Source organism: Microcaecilia unicolor, chromosome 12 (genome assembly GCF_901765095.1).
Source record: "Microcaecilia unicolor chromosome 12, aMicUni1.1, whole genome shotgun sequence".
NCBI classification, from domain to species: domain Eukaryota; kingdom Metazoa; phylum Chordata; class Amphibia; order Gymnophiona; family Siphonopidae; genus Microcaecilia; species Microcaecilia unicolor.
Window position 1 is genome coordinate 23,029,789 of NC_044042.1, and position 22,486 is coordinate 23,052,274.

Genomic DNA, 22,486 nt, shown 5'->3' on the forward strand with positions numbered 1-22,486 from the left:
GTGGTTCTGATTTCCCTAAGAAAAATAGGAGCAGAGCACTTGTCCTGATTAGAGCTTGGCCCCTTATTTTCTATTGTTTGGTCATCATCTTCTTTGAAGCTTTCATTGATCACTAAATCCATAAGTGTTTTGGTCTTTCCCTCCACAGGGGATTCCATAACAACAACATCAAGGCTATACCAGAGAAGGCATTTGAGGGGAATCCACTACTTCAGACCATGTAAGGCCTCAAACTGCTCATTCTTTCATAAATTTTGGAAATGGTTGCATGGCAGTAACCTGGCGGTAATTGAGCATCACCGCACGCTGCCTGGTTACCGCAGGATTAGCACGGGAGCCTTTATCGCCACCTCAGTGGGTGGTGGTAAAGGCTCCCCATGCATGGCCATGCGGTAAGAGTTCTCTTAGCGCATGGCCATGTGTAATGGGGACTTTTTTACCTGCTGCGGTAAAAAAAAGCCTTGGTGTGCAGGAAAAACGGCCCCCGCTGCCAGCACAGGGCCCTTTTTCCCGCAGCTTGGTAAAAGGGCCCCTAAGTTCAGTAAATGCATGCTGAGTTGGGCACCATTTATAGAATAGCACGAAGGCCAGGATTGCTGGCCCCCCCTACGGCCCGGCAAGAGGGGAATGTAGAAAAATGCTGTCTCTTGCGCTCAGTAAAATACAGGCCAAGGGCTCTGGCTTAGAGCTAGGCCTTTAAAAATCATAAGACATTTCACTGTAGTGAAAGCTGAATGAGGTAATTGAGAGAAGACAGAGGGAGGGGGATTCTGCTTTATAAACAATAGCTGGACTGGCACTAGCAAGAAGTCACGGGCAAGGATGTTTTGGCTAAAAGCAGATAGTAGTGGGTCAAATGCAAGTAGGGCAAGAACATCCGGGGGGGCTGGAGGGAATTTGGAAGCAAGTAAGAATCAATGCTATCAACTGATAATATGAACCTGGGGTTCAGTTTCTCTGAAATATTTTAAAGTTTGTGATATCTGTTCTCTGCAGCCATTTTTATGACAATCCCATTCAGTCTGTTGGCAAATCAGCTTTCCAGGACCTACCAAAGCTGCAGACTTTGTAAGTCAATTATTTTATTTTTAATTAGGGGTGGAACCTTAAGAAAATAATTTATGGTAACTGCTATTCTTATTTCTGCATCCTAATACAAATGTAGGTTATAGGTTACAGTTTATATACCGCTAACATGAATTTGGTTCAAAGTGGTTTACAATAAAATTAAAATTACAACATCCTCTAATAAAAGTTTTAAAAAACCCAAGAACTAAATCAGAAACAGCAAAAAAAGAGCAGTTTTGAGCATCTTTCTAAAATATGCATACTCTAAATGATTAAAAAAAAACAAGTTGCCTATGACTGCCAAGCTTTGGGGGCTTGATAAGCAAGCATATCACAGACCCTAAATCTTTTATCACCCTTACTAATCATTTCTATAGCGCTACTAGATGTACACAGCACTGTACACATTATAAGCAGGTACAGTACTTTCTTTGCCCCTAGAGGGCTCACAATCCAAGGTTTTGTACCTGGGGCAATGGAGGGTTAAATGATTTGCCCAAGCTCACAAGGAGTTGCAGTGGGAATCAAACCCAGGATACCAGGATCAAAGCCCTCGGCACTAACCATTAGACCACTCCTCCACTGAAGGAAAGGCAAAAAGAGAACAATTTATAGTTCTACTTCTGGAGGAACTTTAAAATTCAAAATGAGATAGTAAATACTCAGGACAGTTACCATGTAGAACATAAAATAGTGTACAAGAAAATTTAAACAAAATCCTGGCCTCCATGGGAAGCCAATGGGGGCCCATATAAAATCTAGAAATCCTATCGTATTTACGTAAAGAGTAAATCAATCTGACTGCAGTATTTTGAACTGTCTGTAAGTGTTGAATATTATACCTAAAAGTCCCTAAAAAAAAATCAAATTACAGTAATCTAATTTTCACTAAAGTAAAGCTTGAACAAGTAATCTAAATTGTTCCATATCAAAAAAATGTTCTAACTCTTCTCAAATTCCTAATTAGAGAAAAGGAACTTACAACCATAGAATTAACTTGAAGTTCTAATGAAAGGGATTGATCTAAAATAATTCCCAATATTTTAATAACTGGAGAAAAAGAATATTTAACTTGGTCAACAATAATATGATCAATTAATAGATCAGGAATATTATCCAAAAGCAAAAACTTAGTTTTCTCAGAATTTAATTTAAGCTTGTAATTGAACATCCATGTGCCAATTACCGACATACAACACTGAACAGATGTAGATATACAATCCAGCTACAGCATTTACCGTGAGGGAACAACAGGCAGGGACAATGACAGAGTAGATGAGAGTGGTCAAGATAGCACTAGACGGGGCAGTGGTGGAAGTTACATGGGCTATTAACTAGGAAAAAAAAGTTGACATATTTATTTATTAAGAGAATCCTGGCTATGCATGTTGTACGTTAATACTTTGAATCCTGGCTATGAACTTTGTGTCTGCCCAGGGTGGATCTAGCATGTGGTCTCAGCCTATCACTATAGAATTCTATATAAATAATCAATATATATATATACCTAGAGAGGCCCACAAATACAAGAATTTTATTAATTTTCAGATCACTGAATGGAGCAACAGACATTAGAGAGTTTCCTGACCTTACGGGGACCACCAGCCTAGAGACTTTGTGAGTCTTTGTAGAAGATGTTTCCCCATCTCACTTTGCCTTTCCCTCTGGCTAAATTGTTTGCCCAGTTTCTTTCATTCTTTTAATTGTGTCTAATTTTATTTTACATATTTGTTCTTGCACCTTTCTCTCCCTTCACACTTTCTTACATCTTTGTCCGTTCTGTAGTGAGATACATCTGTGGTTTTCCCTTCTCCTCCCCCATTGCTTCTTCTCATATTGTCTTTCAGTTCCCATGGTGACTTTGCTCTTTCTCATTGATTTTTGTTGTTGTTGTGGTCTCTGCCTGCCTGCACCTGAATAATCATCTTCCATCCACGATGTCTGTTTCCCAGGACTCTGACTCGGGCAGGGATCTGGGTGCTTCCCAGAGAAATGTGTTGGCAACTTCCCAACCTCCAAGTACTGTGAGTAACCCCTAAATATGCATCATTGATGATACAGTTAAACCCTCACAAAGGAAATCTTGACAGCTTCTGCCACAGACATTCTTAACTCCTGCACAATTAAGTTCTCATAGCAAAATGTTCCCTATTTTTATTGTAAATGTTGACCTTCCCCACCCCTTCCTCACCATTCAGACCCATAAGAAAGGATTGGGTGGGAGTAGTTGTGCATAGAAGACAGCATCTAGTTGAGAAGGGTCACCAAGCTCTGCAGCCCTTGGGAACAATCATGCAGACCCTGGGAGTGGTACAAGAACTGAGGTAGGTAGTCCAGGAAGAGTGTGGGAAGGGAATGTTTGCCCAGATATGCCAGGTCTTTACTGGGTAAGTGGCAGTTTGATTTTCTCCACCCAAGCTCCTGTGTGCCCCCCATCCTTGAGACACAGCCCTCCTGCCTTTTACCCAAATCTGAATGACTTTTCTTCTATCATTGGTTCATTCTTTCTTCCTGTTTTATAGTTGCATTTCTCTTTCTGCAGTGAACTTTCTCATAATCAGATTGAGGAACTGCCCAGTTTTCATCACTGTCAGAAACTGGAAGAAATGTGAGTGTGGGAAATACATCAGTTGTTGCAGGTCTTCTGTTAATGCTGAATTAACTCCCCTGTGATTGATTTATACGTCACATATGAAACTGTCTACAGATTCCAGCATAGGCACAGAGGCATCAAAGGCTAGATTCTATATATGGCGCCTGAAAAATCCACGTGGAAAAAATATGCCTAGGCGTATTCTCTATGCCTAAATTTTATAGAATAGGCTTAAATTTCTGCACGGTACATAGAATATGCCGAGCGCCTCTCCTTGTGACCAAATTTGGTCACGTCCGTTTAGGCCATGTTTTACTTGGCGTAAATCCCGGCACCTATATTAGGTGCAGAGCAGGTGCATAGATTTTCGAAGTGCCCATTCCATACCCATAAACATGCCCCCTTTTTCTACTATGTGACTTAGAATTTACACACACCTTGTTACAGAATACGCTTAGCGAGCTGTGCATGTAAATTGTAATTAATGCCAATTAGTGCTGATGCTTGCTAACATCCAATTGAAAGTGTTGATTAGCTAGTCAACCAATTAAGTTACGCACATTGTAATTGAATATGGTTTGATTTCTGTGCGACAGTTAAGGCACCATATATAGAATTTGGGGGACAGAGGGCAATTTTATAATTGGGCACTCAGTTTAAGGTAGCAAAAATGCAGCTATTTCAAGCTCATTTTATAAAGCAAAGTAGGTACCTACTTTTCTTGATAAAATACTAATGAAAACGGCCCCAAAAATATACCTTCATTTAAGTAGTGATCACTTACAGTAGCCCTATAGCTGGTGTAAATGATCACACCTAGATTTTGAAATCAGGTGTGCGAATGCCCACAGGGAAAGTACATGCCAGGCAAATGATGCACAGAAACTTACACTGGTTGATTTTTATGAGGTTATTTGCGCATATACATTGCCACATGTAAATGACTAAAATACCGACATTTACGCACATTGGAGGGAATTCAGTAAATGGCACCAAAAAGCTTGAGTGCTAAGCACCATTCTATAAAGAGGGTCCTCCCTTTAGAGAATAGTGTTTGGCATGGATCCTGCGCCTAACGTTTGGGTGCTGCACTTACGCCAGCTAAAAGCGCTGGTAAATGCCGCCAATGCCCAACTTAGGCGCCCTTCAGGTGAATTCTGTAAATCCACTTACAGATTTTTGGCATTGCCCCAACATACCCCTGTCCACATCCCCTTTTCAGATATGCACAACTGAAAATAGGCGCTGTGCTTTATAGAATAGCGTGCAGCGAGATGCGCGTGCAAATTTTTAAGACTGCCAATTAACATCAATAATTAGTCATTAGCACTCAATTAGTAATGTTTCTGAGCTCTTTAGTCAATTTATTTGTGCGCAGAAATTTGGGCATGATATATAGAATCTGGACAAATGCTCGTGCCTAAAACTAGGCTCCGTCTTACAAAATTACCCTAGAGGAGAAATCTAAAAAGGAACTTGAGTGTGTATTACAGTATTTTATGCTTTCAAGTGACCATCTCTAAAATTGCCTGGAGACATACTTGCCTACAAAGTTGCTGCATGGTTCTATGTTATATGGGTAGATGCTTCTGAGGATGGAAAATAAGTGGAGCAGAGGAGGGATTGGCATTTTATTTATTTATTTGGATTTTGCTCACACCTTTCTTATGCATGTACTTTATAAAAAGTATGCAAACACACACCCGCATACAATTATGTCTACTTTGCAGCAGATATAAACCTACATGTCTCCTTGGGATAATATTATAAAAGCAGATAGATGCATATGTAACCTTTAGAAATACGAATCCAAAAACAGCTCTTCAAACCCACTCTTCTAAATAAAGATTTACAGATACTTCAATAATTTAAAAAAATGGGACCTTCTTATATGGATGAGCACAATTATCCAATGCAGATACCATGTACATACTTCTATTTAATGTGCCTTGATAGCCTAGGCCCCCCCAAAGTGACTTGGTCCATGTGGCGGAAGGAGGACTTGAATTCAGCTCTCCTGGTTCCATGAATTTGGAGTTAGTGGACTTTAAAGTGAAATAAATAAGTGCTAACCACCAGGACACTCTTCCTTACCTTGGATCATGACCAGTTTATGGTGGTCATGATGCAGGGGCCACATAGTCTGATCGCAGTGTAAGAATGGCTAATAGTCTTTCATCTGGGGCGGGTGGAACCAGTTCTGGTTTTATCCCATTGCCTCTGTGGATTTAATAGATGTTGTGGAATAAAAAGAGGATTGGTTCAGCCTGGCCAGCATGACATGGAACCTGTGGAAGCTCTAGATTACATGCACGGGTTCATTTGGAGAGACAGTTTGGTTCCCGTTCTTCTGGCAATAGAAGCATCACCCCAGACCCTCTTTGCTTTGCTACAATGCTAACAGATTGATTTTATAGGCTTTGTTCTGGCCAAATTTGCTTTCTTATTGTTGGTGGTGGGAGATGGAAGAGCAATGACAGAAGTGTTGTGTTGGCTGTAACATGTTTTCTGTTGGCTCCAGCTGTTCACCATGTCAACTTCTTGATATTTGTGACAGTTTGTGATGGGGTTCCTCAGTAAGTAGAATTAGGAGGTTGCGGTGTATAGAAAGGGACAAGTACTTTTAATATTCTGCAACCCACTGACTTTTTTGGGGTCACTTTTGGTTTAATAAACAGTTTATGAGAAGTTCATAATCTGAGCAGGTTCTACAGTTGTCACATTTTGATCTCCAGGCCTTTCCTGGAGAAAGACCTTAGTTACTTCTTATGCCAGCATTTTCTAACACTAAAAATAGCACCGTTTAGACCTCGTTTTATCCCTTGTTTATCTCTCTCTAGAGGTCTGCAGCATAACAAGATCCGTGAAATAAGAGCAGATACGTTTGAGCAACTCCTAGCCCTGCGGTCCATGTGAGTACACAGCTTGGACTCTCTTGTAGCTAGAACTGCCTTTCTTTCCCGCCAGACTGATGAGGAAAGGTAACAAAGCAGCCTGATTTCAACAAGGATTTCTTAATATTTCTTGTACAGCACAAGCCTCGTGAAATGGGCTTGCATGACAAGGGTGTTTATTTCCAGGCATCCTTCTGCTGGTGAATAGACGCGCAGGTTCACGCCACATGCAAAAATTCATATAGAGACATTTAAGCCGGTCACCTTACACATCTACACCAAGAGAAACCCCAACTTAGAGAGACACAAAACAAATATATACATATACCTACCGAAACTGAAAGAAACACATTCCTACCTAACCAGGGAGACACACATATACACAGACTGACGCACACACATGCACATACATTAATGCCAAGACTATTGCTACTGTATTTCCATAACACTCCTGAACACCTGCAGAATTGTGCAAATACACGTAAGAGAGTGCCTTCTCTGTGCAACTTACCATCTAGTGAAGATAGACAGACATAACAAGTGAAGGCTTTCAGGGCAGACCGCATACCTGTACCCAGACAGAGAGATACAAGTCCACCCACTTCAGGAGATAAGCTGGAATGCAGGGAATGGATCCTTTCATACAGATTTAACTGCTTGGGAAATTAAAGGTTTCTCTTCTGATTTACTGGTGACAACACTGTTTTATGTTCTGATTTTAAAAGTGTCTTTAAAGAGGCTGTCTTGGTGGCAGAGCATATGGGTTTGATTCCCAGACTAAGGCTTTGCTGCCTGAACTGCCAGAGGTAAAGGTGATTTTGGTAGCAGCCTTCACAGACCCCAATAAACACCTAGGATTCAAACTGGGATTGCATGCGCCAAATGGACTGCTGTTATGGGACCTCTGGCTGAGGCCTGGCTCAAGGGAGAGGTCTCGAGGGATATAAAGCAGGAGTAAATTGCCCAGGGTAGTTGCAAATGAAGAAGGTTCCTGGTGTTTGATTCCAATTCCTTTTCTGACAGAGCTGAAAGTAATAAAGAGGTAGGAGGAACCTAGAGGGCCCCAAAACACAAGAACAAAATAGTCATAAAAAAAAAATGAAATCCATTTTATCTCACTATAATATAAAATTATGCCTGCCCTTTTATGAGTTGAGGCATTGCATCTAGTTCTGCTCTGGTTTCATATTGTATGACTAAAATTTACAAACGCTCTCATGAAACAACAGTCACTCAAAATGCAAGTGTGGTTTGGACTAAAGAAAGTTAGAAAGTAAAAATAGAGATTCTTCCAATATTTATATTCCTGCAGACTTTATGATTTTCATGTGCCTTGTTCATTGCCATTTAGAATTATTATTCTCTAACAAAGTTTTTGTGATTTCCCAATAGTACAATAACTATAACCTAGAACTAGCACAGAATCCATTTATACTGATGTTGCTTGTTGCATTACTATATTTTTGGTGTTTACCAGAAATAAAAAGGAAAAAACGGGGTGGGGGGGGGGGGGGGAGAATTGATTTTTCGAATTGTAATGGGTTCTTAGGAGGAACATGGATTTAAATCTACAGAAGTATCTACTGCAGGCAGAAATATTCTTATTATATGGGTGTGAAATATAGGCATCTGAAATGTAGTGATATTGATAATTCTGTAGCTGGGATGACACAATGCTAATGAAAGGGTGTTGAATGACCCGGACAAAGGGAACGTGGGATTTACTGGATATGTACTCAGAAGCTTTGGAGGTAATTTAGGTAATGTAATATTGGAAGGAACACATTATATTGAATTGTTAGAGAGGTGGAGGTGTATTTTAAGGATGGCCTGCAGTCAAACAGGATAAAAGTCCTTCAGGAAACAAAATGCATTGTGGAATCCATATGGACAGAAATTCCATATGTGTTGGGGAAGAGTATAGTAGTGGAGGTTTATTACCATCTGCCTGGCTAGGAGGAGGAAACAGTGAAATACTAACAAACGTTAGGAAAGATAACAAAATTGCAAACACAATAGTAACAGAACACATTGAAAAACTATATAAGTACATAAATACTTAAGTGTTGCCATACTGGGACAGACCGAAGGTCCTTCAAGCCCAGTATCCTGTTTACAGAAGTGGCCAATCCAGGTCACAAGTACCTGGCAAGTAACAAATCACCATGACTGTATGCTGTACATCCAAGTTCTGTAGGAACTGAAAAATGAAATAGCAGATCTAGTACTAATAATCAATAATCACTAAAACATCACAGTATCTGAGACTTGGAGGCCAGTGAAGCACTAATCTTTAAAAATGGCACCAAGGGTGATCTGGGAAATTACAGAACTATGAACCTGACACTGGTGCAGGCCTAAATGGTAGAAGTTAGTCTGAAAAACAAAATTACTGGCTAGATTAATCCTGGGGGAATTCTGTGCAAAATTTTTGAAAATTCTGCGCACAATATTTAAAAATTCTGTAAAACCTTTCATTGATAATTTGTAGTGTTTTTGTACAGAATTTCCCCATCCTAAGGCCTGAAATAACCTCCTGCCTTTCTCTCCTCGGGCTCTAGCCTCCCTCGTTGCATCTCTCCAACTGCAGTTCTCTTTCTTTCTAACTCCCAGCAAGACCTCTAGTTCTGTCTGCCCTCAAAGCCTTCTCCCGCATGCAATATCTCTACCTCCCATTCTCCCTCCCCCAGGCAGAGACCCATACCTCTTATTCTTCTTCCACCAGGCACATCCCCACCTCTTATTTTTCTCTTCCTATTCCCAGCTATCATTGTATCCTTCACCATTCCTATGGCAGACCTTCAAGACTGATCTCTCCCCAAACCAGTCACACACTCTTAGCTTTCTCTGCCCCTCCCATCCTCATGATATAGTCTCAGCTTTCTCTGTCCCCCCCCCCCACCCCCCCAAAAAATCCCTATGGCACACTCTTAGCTTTTGCTGCTCCTCAAACGCCAGGGCACACTCTCACATTTCTCTTCCCCCTCTTCACATGGCACATTTTTACCTTTCTCTGCCCTCCTCCTTCCAATCTCCCCAAGGCACATTCTCACCTTGCTCTGCCCCCTCCCACCATCCCCATGGAATACTTTCACCTTGCTCTTCCCCTTCCCCACGGCATACTATCACCTTGCTCTGCCCCCTCCTACTATCCTCATGATACACTGTCTCCTTGCTCTGTCCCCCCACCCTTCCCATGGTACACTGTCATTTTGCTCTGCTCCTCCCACCCTCCCAGTGGCAGATTCACCTTGCTGTGCCCCCCCCCCCCCACACTCACTTGCTCTGCCCAATCCTCCATGACACACGTTGCTCTTCTCCCCTCCCCCTGACCCAAACTTACCTTGCTCTGCTCTCATAACCTTCCCTTTGCACACACTGTCTTACCTTGCTTTACTGCTCCACTTTCCCCATGGCGCTCTTTCCTCTTCTCCCTCTTCATGGCACACTCAGCATCAGCAGTGTTCTTATGGTAGAGGGGAACAGAGAGAATGGTCTAATGTGATGACATTAAAACAATAGCCAATATCTGGAAATATGGGTGAAACAAAGAGAAAACCAAGTATAGAGAAGACTGATGTACCGTTGAGGTCAACTTTCATATCAAAGGTTTCACTTAATGAGGATGATCTGTTTTGGTAATGATTTGTACTTTTTTTTTCATTGTTTCCTCTGCTTTAGAGACCTGAGCAGCAATGCCATTCAGAACATCCACCCTGAAGCGTTTGTTACAATCCACTCACTCGTCAGACTGTAAGTGCTGCCCTGACCAGTGCTCAGTCACAACTCCCAGGATTTTCGTTCTTACTTAGCCAAAGCATTTCCTGATTTCCGACTGGTCACATCATGAATCTAATTTTCTGCCCATCAACCAATTAGGGGGCATCCATAAGGATACAGCACAAAAAATAAGATAACAATAGGTAGACTGTATTCTCAGAACAATTCCTATGAGTTCAGTAAGGGTTGCCATAGAACACCACTTATCAAACATTCTGTGGCTGCAACCTCGTGATCGCATCCACAGAAACACATGACCCCAGAAGCATAGGCTGATATGTTTCTACAGTATGGATGGCCTGCCAAGGTCGCAACTTGAAATGTGAGTTTTGCGATTCTGTGATTGTGACCCAGAGTTTAGAAAGCTCTGCTATAGAATCAATGTCACCTCAAGCTTCTTTGCAATTTATGACTTCTGATTGATTTTCAGGGTTATCTTTTGTGTCGTTGGATGTTAGAAAATCTGACATCATATATCATTTAGAATTTAAATTAATCGTGCTGATGATATGCAAGACCTTTTCTGATAAAGAAACTGTTGGGTCAATAATCGACCTCTGCATCAGCATTTATTTAAAATGACAGAAGCAGCAGTTTAAATAAAACACGGATATTTAGTGGCACTATCCAGATAGTGAGTGGAGCTAATTATCTGGGGAGAGCAGGTTATACCATCGCTATCCAGATAACTATCTCGATAATCCATATCCATTCCTCTCCATCTTCCTACACCTACCTCCCAACGCTCATTTCCTTCTGCACCCAATTCTTCCTATGTTCAATTTACTTATCCGTTAATCCCATTAATATTGTGTTTACTACAAACTGTATGTTCTTCTTACGACTTTGTAATTCTTTATATTGTTACTATGTAAGCCGCATTGAGTCTGCCGTGTGTGGGAAAGCACGGGGTACAAATGTAATAAATAAATAAATAATGTTAGTATGGAAAGGAAAAACAGTTGTCCTAACTTTAGCCAAACAATGGTCTGAATATCGCTGCTCTCCTCCCGTGCATTATCCCAGCACAATTCAGATAGTATCGAGGCGATCCTTAAGGATATCAGTGCCACTATATGGATACTATTTATTTATTTATAGCATTTATAGCCGACATTTTCCCACCCATGGGCAGACTCAATGTGGCTTACATCAATCTACAAAAACATACATCAATTCAGCAAACATTCAGAGTCAATGAAGTAAAGAGACTAGCAAGTAACAGCAAAGGAGAGAAAGAATAATAAAGTTCAATATGTCAATACTACTGTTGACTATCCATGGAGATCACCAGATAAGGGAAATCTAGATAATGGCAGTCATTTTAAAGAAACACTAAGAGGCCCTTTTACTAAGCTCGTAGGCGCCTACGTGTGCCCAATGTGAGTCAATTTTGAGTTATCACCCAGCTACTGCGTGACCCTTGCGGTAATTGCATTTTTGACACGCGTCTGCTATGAGCGCCGGAAAATATTTTTATTTTCTTGCGTGTGCGCGGTAATCAGCATTTTACGTGCTTAGACCATTACTGCCCGGTTACCATGTGAGACCTTACCGCTAGGTCAATGGCTAGCAGTAAGGTCTCGTTTTCATTTTGCTGCATGTCCGTCTTTGGCAAAAAAAAATTTAAAAAACCATTTTTTACAGGTGTGCTGAAAAATGATTCTGAGGGTGCCCAAAGCACACGTTTACACTACTGCAGGCCATTTTTCAGTGCACCTTTGTAAAAGGGCCCCTTATTCTTTAAGGGGTAGTTGAGGAAAAAAAGTTATATTTAATAATGTTAATATCAATACTTGATGGCGTTTAGCGATTAGGAAGGAACGAAAAAGGTGCAATATTACTAATGTACAACGCATGAACTATATGATAGCTGATTTTACGCCATTTGTGATGAATATTTGCATACACTAGGAGGTTGATACTCAGAACTAATTAACCAGCTAGGAGAAGCTCCTACCCAGTTAACTAGTGATGACCAGGTGCCAACAGGATATTGAGCACCACAAAATCGGATAGTGCCATTGAATATCCTGACCGCCACTGCTCTATCCCGGTAGAGGACAATTCTACAACAGTGTATCTATATTTAGACACCTCCTTTCTTTTATAGAATACAAAAGCACCAGACACAAAAGTACAAAGGGCTTTCAAGGTTAGGACGTCAACTCAGTGGTTTATAGATCAGACCCCACTTGGTCCGTGTTTCAGCGAAACCGCCTACATCAGGGGTCTAAACCTAAAAGATGATTACGAAGTAGAACTGGTTCAAATCAAGCAACCATTCAAAGAAAAATGTCAATTCTTAGGTTATCAAAAGATCCCCCAAAAAGGCTCGAAAGTGCAAAATTACGCGCGATGCACACTGGCTCTGGAATTGCAGAGTATATATGCATGTGTCATCATTGACAGCAGCTATAGAGCTCATCTACTTGCTTATGCCTACATGCCAGACATACATGTGTAACATAGTATTCTGTAAGCATCCCAGCCGTGCTCCACCCAGACTCTGTCTACCTGTGAAACATGTGCTATGTAAGATATTTGCATATTTACTGAGTAGTGCTTAAGCAGATTTTTGGCATTGACAAGCATATGTGCAACCTACGCATGTATATGCCAGTATTCAAATAATTAATATGGATATTCAGCGCATAAATGTTAGCACCTTATTTGCTATCTCAAAATCACTTTGGCTTATATCTTGTTAAATGAAAACGTCCATCATATACAATCCCAAGATGTTCTATCTCATCTAGATATTTCACTTTTAGCAGGAGGAAAAGACTTCAGAAATTCAGAGAACCAAAGTGTTGTCACTGTTACTTAAGCAAAACTCATTTTAGACTACTTTAATTCCTGAGCAGCCTCGTCATTAGTCTGAAAAACCTCCGCCTTTTATTTCCAGATTATATCTCAATTTTCCATCTTTATATAATATTTTCAGTCTTTAAAATTGAACTACATCGCTATGTAATTTTCCAGTTATTCAGAATAGTTAAAAATCAGGCATGAGTTTCTTTTCCTCCTGCTAAAGTGAAATATCTAGGTGAGCTAGAATAAATTGGGATTGTATATGTTAGAAGCACCTTATTTACAGAATTTACTCTCTTAAAGTGGTCCAGGCCACATTCAGGGCACAGCCGGGAGATACCGATGTATTGTAAATATTCAGCAGCAGTACCTGGATATCTATCTAGTTAAGGACTTGGGTAGCTATGTGGGTATTGCTGCTCAATGTCAGCGACACACAGGTAACTCCCAGCAGGCCCCTGAGTACCTGGATAGGATATCTGGATCTAATTCAGCTGAAGGCAGCCAGGCTGAAGTTTCCTCCTTTGGCCTCCAATGTATGCAAATATAATCTCATGGATATTTGTTGTGAGTGTCCTGAAAACTAGACCTGCTAAGTCACGTTCTTGAACTGGGCTAGGAAAGATTGATTCAATGGCAAGTTTAATGTGCTTTTGACCACCTACGGTGCTGATGGTCTTCCTCTTCTGTTCCCCAGAGATTTGAGCAACAACCAGCTTGCCACACTTCCACTGGCCGGTCTAAGTGGACTTGCATATTTAAAGCTGAAAGGCAACCTAGCATTATCGGAGTCCTTTCCCAAGGAGAGCTTTCCAAAAATAAGGTGGGGTCAGCTTTATGTACAATAGCAGTAGAATCTTCAAAATATGAACTTGTTTGGGTTTTTTTTTTTTTTTGGGGGGGGGGGGGGGTCTTTTCCCTTGTTGGTGCTATTTTCAGTTCACCTTTCTCTTTCTGATTCCTATATATTTGGGGCTTGAATAACTGGGCTTACCACACGCTAAATCGGAACTACCCCAGGCCCAATGCAGCCGCTGGTGATACTTCCAGCTGGAGCGTGCGCCATTTCCGGTGCTCCGGTAAATTTTTTTCTCTAGTGTGGCACTAACCTAGCGGTAATTGGGTACTGCCATGTGCTGCCTGGTTACCGTGTGCTCCCCGCCACATGGCCACACAGTAAGAATTATCTTACCGCATGACCATTTTTTTTAGCTTTTTACCCACTGCAGTAAAAAAGGGCCCTGGTGTGTGGGAAAAACAGTCCCCGCTGCTACACAGGGTCCTTTTTCCCTGCAGTTTAGTAAAAGGACCCCTTACTTGCTGTTATCTTTTGGCTTGAAAGCTTGATGTCTGGCCCAACAGTTAACGGCTTAAAAAGAGGAGGGCTGAGAGGTGTGCCAAGGGTGTGGTTAAGATTTAACTTACACCGTTGATACTCAGCGCTATCTGGTTAAAAATAATAGTTGAGATGGGCCATAGCAACAGCAGGCATAAAGATTATTGTACATTTTATCCAGTTACTAGTAAAAAAGGCCCGTTTCTGACACAAATGAAATGGGCACTAGCAAGGTTTTCTTTGGCTCCCCTGCAGCCACCCATGTCCAGCGACCCTGCTCTCCTCCTGCAGTCACCCATGTCCAGCAACCCTCCTCTCCCCCTGCGCCCACTGCAGCCACCCATGTCCAGTGAACCTCCTCTCTCCCCTGCCCCCCTCCAGCCACCCATGTCCAGCGACCCCCTGCCCCCCCTGCAGCCACCCATGTCCAGTGACACCTCCTCTCTCCCCTGCCCCCCCTCCAGCCACCCATGTCCAGCAACCCTCCTCTGGACATGGATCAGCTGTGAGGCATGTTTTTTTTTCCCCCCGGGTTCTGAAGTTGACATCATAATGGCTACGGTGATGTCAGCCTGATCTACAGAGCCTAGCAGACCAACTTGGAATGAGCCACGGTCCTAGGCAGGTGAGAATTATTATATAGGATAGTCAGTGGTGCCGACTTCATTACATATCTCTTCAAATATCCACTTAAAATTAACTGGCTAATTTATATGGTTAACTTTAACCAAATACAACATTGTAAAATAATGATCTTATATTTTCACAGTTTAGGGTAATAAAGTTTATTATGCAGTGCTAGGAGCGAAATTGGGGCTGCAGAAAACTGGAGGGGCCCATTTATTAAATTGCGTAGGCAACTACATGCGCCCAACGCACGTCAGTTTGGAGTTACTGCCCGGCTACCGCTTGGCCCTTGCAGTAATTTCATTTTTGATGCACGTTCACTACGCGCACCGGAAAATAATTTTTATTTTCTGGCGCACAGCAGAAACTGTGCGGTAATCATCATTCTGTGAGCATAGATGATTACCACACGGTTAACGCGTGAGACCTTACCGCTAAGTCAATGGCTGGCGGTGAGGTCTAAGACCCAAAACGGACGTGCGCTAATTTTTATTTTCCACACGTCCATTTTCGGCAAAAATTTTAAAGAGGCAGTTTTTTGCAGGCGCGCTGAAAAACGGATCTGTGCGCTTCCAAAACATGTGCCTACAGTACTGCAGGCCATTTTCAGCGCACCTTAGTAAAGGGACCTCTAAGATACCTTATTAAGGACTAACAAAAAAAAAGTGTATGGTATTTTGAGACTGCTCAGGTTTGAAGAAGAGGACTGATATCTTTATAATAGCTTATGCACAACAACATTATCAAAGTATCACATTTTGCCACGACACCAGGGATAAAGTTTATACATCTTTTATCTTGTTCTTGCCGTATGTTTTTAGTGCTTTGGCAATTGAATAGCACAAGTGCTTATTTGGTAGTTGAAATTATAAATATAGTGGCATGAATTACCTGGCAGCCAGCGGGATGCATATTTTTATTGTGGAGAGGGGAAGGGAAGGAAAATTCAACCCTGGGCTTGGCTTCTACTGAAAATGACCTTGATTAGATAAAAGATGAGATGTTTCCAGTAGGGAAGAAGTTAAAGAGTGATCCAAATTAAGGCATAAGCATGATTTGTTTTCCCTTGTTAAAGAGTGTAATACATCATTCCAGTGCCTTCATTTTGGCAACCGTTTGAGGATTTACCCCTATGAGTGTAATGGCTCCGTGTGGTGATCTGATAAGGGTTTACTTAGATTTATGATGGCAAATACTAACAGATCCTCAAGGATGCATTAAAAATATGCAGGGCCCAGGCTGGGAAATAAGAAGTGGGCCCATCCAGTTCCAAGAACTCTGAAGCTCGTCCTCACTGTTACCACTTGGCAGTGTCGAGGCCCAGCTGATAATCTGGAACAAAAGAAAAATGTCTGGCCCAATCACTCAGTGACAGTGCAGGGCCCAGGCTGGGAAATAAGAAGTGGGCCCATCCAGTTCCAAGAACTCTGAAGCTCGTCCTCACTGTTACCACTTGGCAGTGTCGAGGCCCAGCTGATAATCTGGAACAAAAGAAAAATGTCTGGCCCAATCACTCAGTGACAGTGGTGCGCCTACCATGCAGAGGGACTTGGTTTTGTTTCTGCTTCCTGAGTTAGTCCGTGTTAGAAGGCAGCATCCATAGCTCTTGGGGAAGGGGGAGATTCATAGTAATTGTGTAATGGCAACACCATGTGAGTGGATCTAGAACTGTTGATTGCAAGGTTCCCAGTTGTGTCGTTGAAATGAATGGACTAAAGTTAGATTGGGAGGGGATATGCAGTATGGGTGAAAACAAATCTGGTAGATGTAACAAATGCTCATGATGCCATATCCAAGCTCTGAGTTAGAAGACCAAAAGAAGCATGAGGAGAATGCCAGATCATAAAAACTAAAACAAAAAAGAAGATCTTTAAGGTGTACTGTTTGCCTTCCTCTCATCCTCCAGAAATTTTCCTTCCCGTTATTTTGTACCCACTCTAATTTCCTATTGTGTACTGTGGAAATATCAGTCCTAGCCCTCGGCTAGGTGCCACAGATCTACAGGAACTATGAAGTCAAGGGAACAAGGCTAATGGATCCTGCCCTTTCTTTGCCCTAGGGTCCTTGAAATGCCTTACGCCTACCAATGCTGTGCATATGGAGCCTGCAACAGTTTCTTCAAGCCAACCAGTCTGTGGGAAGCAGAAGATATGGGCACTGATGGTGATGAGATTCACAAGAGGAACTTGGAATTATTTCCAGGTCATACAGACCATCATTGTAAGCAGGACATTTAACTACATGCTTGGATTGACCAGACAATATGTTATCAAATGCGAGGGCAATAACTGGATGCATTGATGCAAAGTATGCAGGAGCTTTTACTTATGGGCTCTGCATCAGTTTTCAAAGGGAAAGCATGCACATATTTATCATCATGTTTGATACTAGATAGCACTCACATTTTCGAGTGAAAAAGTAGCCACAGTGATTTGCTCCTGCTTTTTCTATGGGTACTTTTCCCTTTGAAAATAATGCACATAGATGTGAAAACGAATTCTGCACTTAGTCCCTCCCTTGGAATTGTTTATATTTTACCCAACTGAAACTCCACATATCATTGATTTCCACACATTATTTTAGCCAGGTAGAGTCAAGGCAATTTACAGGCTACTAGTTTTACCTGGATAAATGGATATTCGCCAGGGTAAAAGGTTTAGGAACATTGCTCTGTCCATGTACAATTGAAATCCAGTTGAAAGTTCATTCCAAAATGGTGCTGCACTGTGTAAGTTATCATTTAGAACATAAGAACATAAACGTTACCATAGTGGCACAGACTGAAGGTCAATCAAGTCAAGTATCCTGTTTCCAACAGTGGCCAATCCAGGTCACAAGTACGTGGTAAGATCCCAAACCAGCACAATACATTTTATGCTGCATATCCTCGAAATAAGCAGTGGATTTTCAAACCCTGCTAAGCTAATTGCTTTTACCACATTCTCTGGCAGACTCTGACTGCCGTTGTAGAATTCACACTTAGAGAATTCCAGAGTTTAATTACACATTGAGTGAAGAAATATTTTCTCCAATTTGTTTTAAATGTACTACTTTGTGGCTTCATTGCGTGCCCCCTAGTCCTAGTATTTTTGGAAAGAGTAAACAAGTGATTCATGTCTACCCGTTCCACTCCACTCATTATTTTATATACCTCTGTCACATCTCCCCTCAGCTGTCTTTTCTCCAAGCTGAAGAGCTTTAGCCGTTTCAGCCTTCTCTTATAGGGAAGTCATCCATCCCCTTTATCATTTTTGTTGCCCTTCTCTGTACCTTTTCTAATTCCACTATCTAGCTTATTTTCGAAAGGGAAGGATGCCCATCTTCCGACACAAATCGGGAGATGGGCGTCCTTCTCTCAGGGTCACCCAAATCGGCATAATCGAAAGCCAATTTTGGGCGTCCCATTGCGGGGACAACCAAAGTTCCTGGGGGCATGTCGGAGGCGTAGCGAAGGCGGGCCTGGGGTGTGCCTAACAGAGGGGCGTCCTCAAGCGATAATGGAAAAAAGAAGGGCGTCCCTGACAAACACTTGGCTGACTTTACTTGGTCCTTTTCTTTTTTTACAACCAAGTCACAAAAATGTGCCCTAAATGACCAGATGACCACCGGAGGGAATCGGGGATGACCTCCCCTGACTCCCTCAGTGGTCACTAACCACCTCCCACCCTGAAAAAAAACAACTTTAAAAACGTTTGTCTTTTTTTAGAGTATGGGTGAAGGACCCTCCTTCATTATGCCTCTGTCCCTTTCTCAGTAGTAACTCAAGGTGAGTTACATTCAAGTACACTAGATATTTCTATGCCTCCGTCCCTGCAACGGCAGTTGAAGATGTCCAAAATGTGGATGTTTGTGAGAAGGATGTTTCTGCGAGAAGGATGTCCATGCCTTTGACACCCCCTTTATTTATTTGGATTACAAGTAGCAGCAGTGGGATTTGAACTGGCCACCTCTGGATTGCAAGACCAGTGCTCTAACCACTAGGCCACTCCTCCACTCCACTCCCTTGAAATTTGGCCATTCCTATGGGGGGGCAGTATGCAGGTCGCTGGGGGGGGGGGGGGGTATGTGTGTGTCAGTGGAGGCATAACGAGGGCGTGGACGTCCTCAACTGCTCCCCCCCCCCACAAGGATGGCCAAATTTCAAGGGAGTGGAGTGGAATGGAGTAGTGGCCTAGTGGTTAGAGCACTGGTCTTGCAATCAGAGGTGGCTGGTTCAAATCCCACTGTTGCTACTTGTGATCCAAAATCCAAATAAACAATGGGGGTGTCGGAGGCATAGCAGGCATGGATGTCCTCACAGAAACATCCTCCTCACAAACATCCACATTTTGGACATCATCAACTGCCATTGCAGGGATGGAGGCATAGAAATATATCCAGTGTACCTGAATGTAACTCACCTTGAGCTACTACTGAAAAAGGTGTGAGCAAAATCTAAATAAATAAATACATGGAATGTTGCTATTATTGGTGATTCTACATGGAATGTTGCTGAGTGGAGGAGTGGCCTAGTGGTTAGAGCACCGGTCTTGCAATCCAGAGGTTTCCGGTTCAAATCCCACAGCTGCACCTTGTGATCTTGGGCAAGTCACTTAACCCTCCATTGCCTCAGGTACAAACTTAGATTGTGAGCCCTCCTGGGACAGAGAAATATCCAGAGTACCTGAATGCAACTCACCTTGAGCTACTACTGAAAAAGGTGTGAGCAAAATCTAAATAAATAGTGAAGGACGTCCTCAACTGCCATCACGGAGGCATAGCGAAGGACATCCTTCACCCATACTCTTAAAAAAAAAAAAGACAAAAGTTATTAAAGTTGTTTTTTTCAGGGTGGGAGGTGGTTAGTGACCACTGCATGCCCTTTTCCATTCAGTTAGTCCACTGTAGTGCCCCCTAGGGTGCCCGGTTGGTGTTCTGGCATGTCAGGGGGACCAGTGCACTACGAATGCTGGCTCCTTCCACGACCAAATGACTTGGATTTGGTCATTTTTGAGATGGGCGTCCTCGGTTTCCATTCTCACCGAAAACCGGGGATGACCATCTCTAAGGTCAACCTAAATGTTGAGATTTGGGTATCCCCGACCGTATTATCAAAACGAAAGATGGACGCCCATCTTGTTTCGATAATACGGGTTTCCCCGCCCCTTCACTGGGACGGCCTTAGAGATGGGCGCCCTTAGAGATGGTCATCCCCGTTCGATTATGCCCCTCCACATCTTTTTCAGATGCGGTGACAAGAATTGCACACAGTATTCAAGGTGCCATCGCACCATGGAGCAATACAAAGGCATTATAACATCCTCATTTTTTGTTTTCCATTCCTTTCCTAATAACATTTTATTTGCTTTCTTCGAGGTGCTGCACACTGAGCAGAAAGTTTCAATGTATTGTCAATAAAGACATCTAGATCCCTTTCCTGGTCGGTGACTCCTAATGTGGAACCTTCCATCACGCAGCCATAGTTCGGGTTCCTCTTTCCCACACACATCACTTTGCACTTGCTCACATTAAACATCATCTGCCGTTTGGATGCCCAGTCTCTCAGCCTCGTAAGGTCCTCTTGCAATTTTTCACAATCCTCTTGTGATTTAACAACTTTGAATAACTTGTGTCGTCAGCAAATTTAATTACTGCACTAGTTATTCCTATCTCTAGATCATTTATAAATATGTTAAAAAGCAGCGGTCCCAGCACAGACCCCTGCAGAACTCCTCTACCAACCCTTCTCCATTGTGAATACTGACCATTTAACCCTACTCTCTGTTTTCTATCTTTTAACCAGTTTTTAATCCACAATAGAACATTACCCCCTAGCCCATGACTTTCCAATTTCCTGTGTAGTCTTTCATGAGGTACTTTGTCAAATGCCTTTTGAAAATCCAGATGCACAATATCGACCGGCTCACCTTTACCCACATGTTTGTTCACCCCTTGAAAGAAATGTAGTAGATTGGTGAGACAAGATTTCCCTTCACTAATCCATGTTGGCTTTGTCTCATTAATCCATGCTTAAGTGTGTGCTCTGTAATTTTGTTCTTTATAATAGTCTCTACCATTTTGCCCGGCACCGATGTCAGGCTCACTGGTCTGTAATTTCCCAGATCACCTATGGAACCCTTTTTAACAATCGGCGTTACATTGGCCACCCTCCAATCTTCCACTATGCTTGATTTTAAAGATAAATTACATATTACTAACAGTAGTTCTGCAAGTTCATTTTTCAATTCTGTAAATATTCTGGGATGTATACCATTCGGTCCAGGTGATTTGCTACTCTTCAATTTGTCAAATTGCCCCATTACATCTTCTAGGTTTACAGAAATTTGATTCAGTTTCTCTGACTTGTAAGCATTGAATATCATTTCTGACATCGGTACCTCTCCAAAAATCTGCCTTGGTAAAGATGGAAGCAAAGAATTCATTTAATCTTTCTATTTTTGCCTTGTCTTCCCTGAGTGCCCCTTTTACCTCTTGGTCATCTAGCAGTCCAACTGATTCTTTTGACAGCTTCTTGCTTCTAATATACCTAAAAAAGTTTTTACTATGTGTTTTTGCCTCCAACGCAATCTTCTTGTCAAAATCTCACTTTGCCTTCCTTATCAGCAATTTGCATTTGACATGCCATTCCTTATGCTGTTTTCTATTATTTTCAGTCAAATCCTTCTTCCATATTCTGAAGGATTTTCTTTTAGCTCTAATAGCTTCCTTCATCTCACTTTTTAACCAAGCCAGCTGCTGTTTGGTCTTCCTTCCTCCTTTTGAAATACATGGAATATATTTGGCCTAGGCTTCCAGGATGGTAATGTGCAATCTTGAAAATCTGTCTGCTTTTTATTTAAAGACATATGGAGAGGCATAATCGAAAGGGGCGCCCAAGTTTTCCTGAGGACGTCCTTGCAGGATGTCCCGGGGAAGGGGCGGGGAAACACGTATTATCGAAACAAGATGGGCGTCCATCTTTCGTTTCGATAATACGGTCGGGGATACTACTACTACTACTATTTAGCATTTCTATAGCGCTACAAGATGCCCAAATCTTGACATTTAGGTTGTCCCTAGAGATGGTCATCCTTAAATTTGGTCATTTCTGATTTTTGGTGATATGGAAACTAAGAACACCCATCTCAAAAATGACCAAATCCAAGCACTTTGGTCGTGGGAGGAGCCAGCATTCGTAGTGCACTGGTCCCCCTGACATGCCAGGACACCAACCGGGCACCCTAGGGGGCACTGCAGTGGACTTCAGAAAAAGCTCCCAGGTACATAGCTCCCTTACCTTGTGTGCTGAGCCCCCTCCAACCCCCCCCCCCCCAAAAACCCACTACCCACAACTGTACACCACTACCATAGCCCTTACAGGTGAAGGGGGGCACA

At 42.2% G+C, this 22,486-nt stretch overlaps 1 protein-coding gene across 2 annotated transcripts in view; it reads left to right on the top strand.

Moving 5' to 3' along the window:
- The window catches only part of LGR6 (leucine rich repeat containing G protein-coupled receptor 6), a 236,033-nt gene that overhangs the window by 207,763 nt on the left and 5,784 nt on the right, over positions 1-22,486 (top strand). Inside the window, exons 8-16 of one of the 2 annotated variants that reach the window (XM_030221817.1) lie at positions 149-220; positions 997-1,068; positions 2,617-2,685; positions 3,021-3,092; positions 3,611-3,676; positions 6,502-6,573; positions 10,237-10,308; positions 13,847-13,972; positions 17,172-17,332. In XM_030221817.1, the coding sequence (XP_030077677.1) occupies positions 149-220; positions 997-1,068; positions 2,617-2,685; positions 3,021-3,092; positions 3,611-3,676; positions 6,502-6,573; positions 10,237-10,308; positions 13,847-13,972; positions 17,172-17,332 (782 nt within the window). The remainder of the gene's footprint in view (positions 1-148; positions 221-996; positions 1,069-2,616; positions 2,686-3,020; positions 3,093-3,610; positions 3,677-6,501; positions 6,574-10,236; positions 10,309-13,846; positions 13,973-17,171; positions 17,333-22,486) is intronic. The other variant, XM_030221818.1, reaches the window with a different exon arrangement.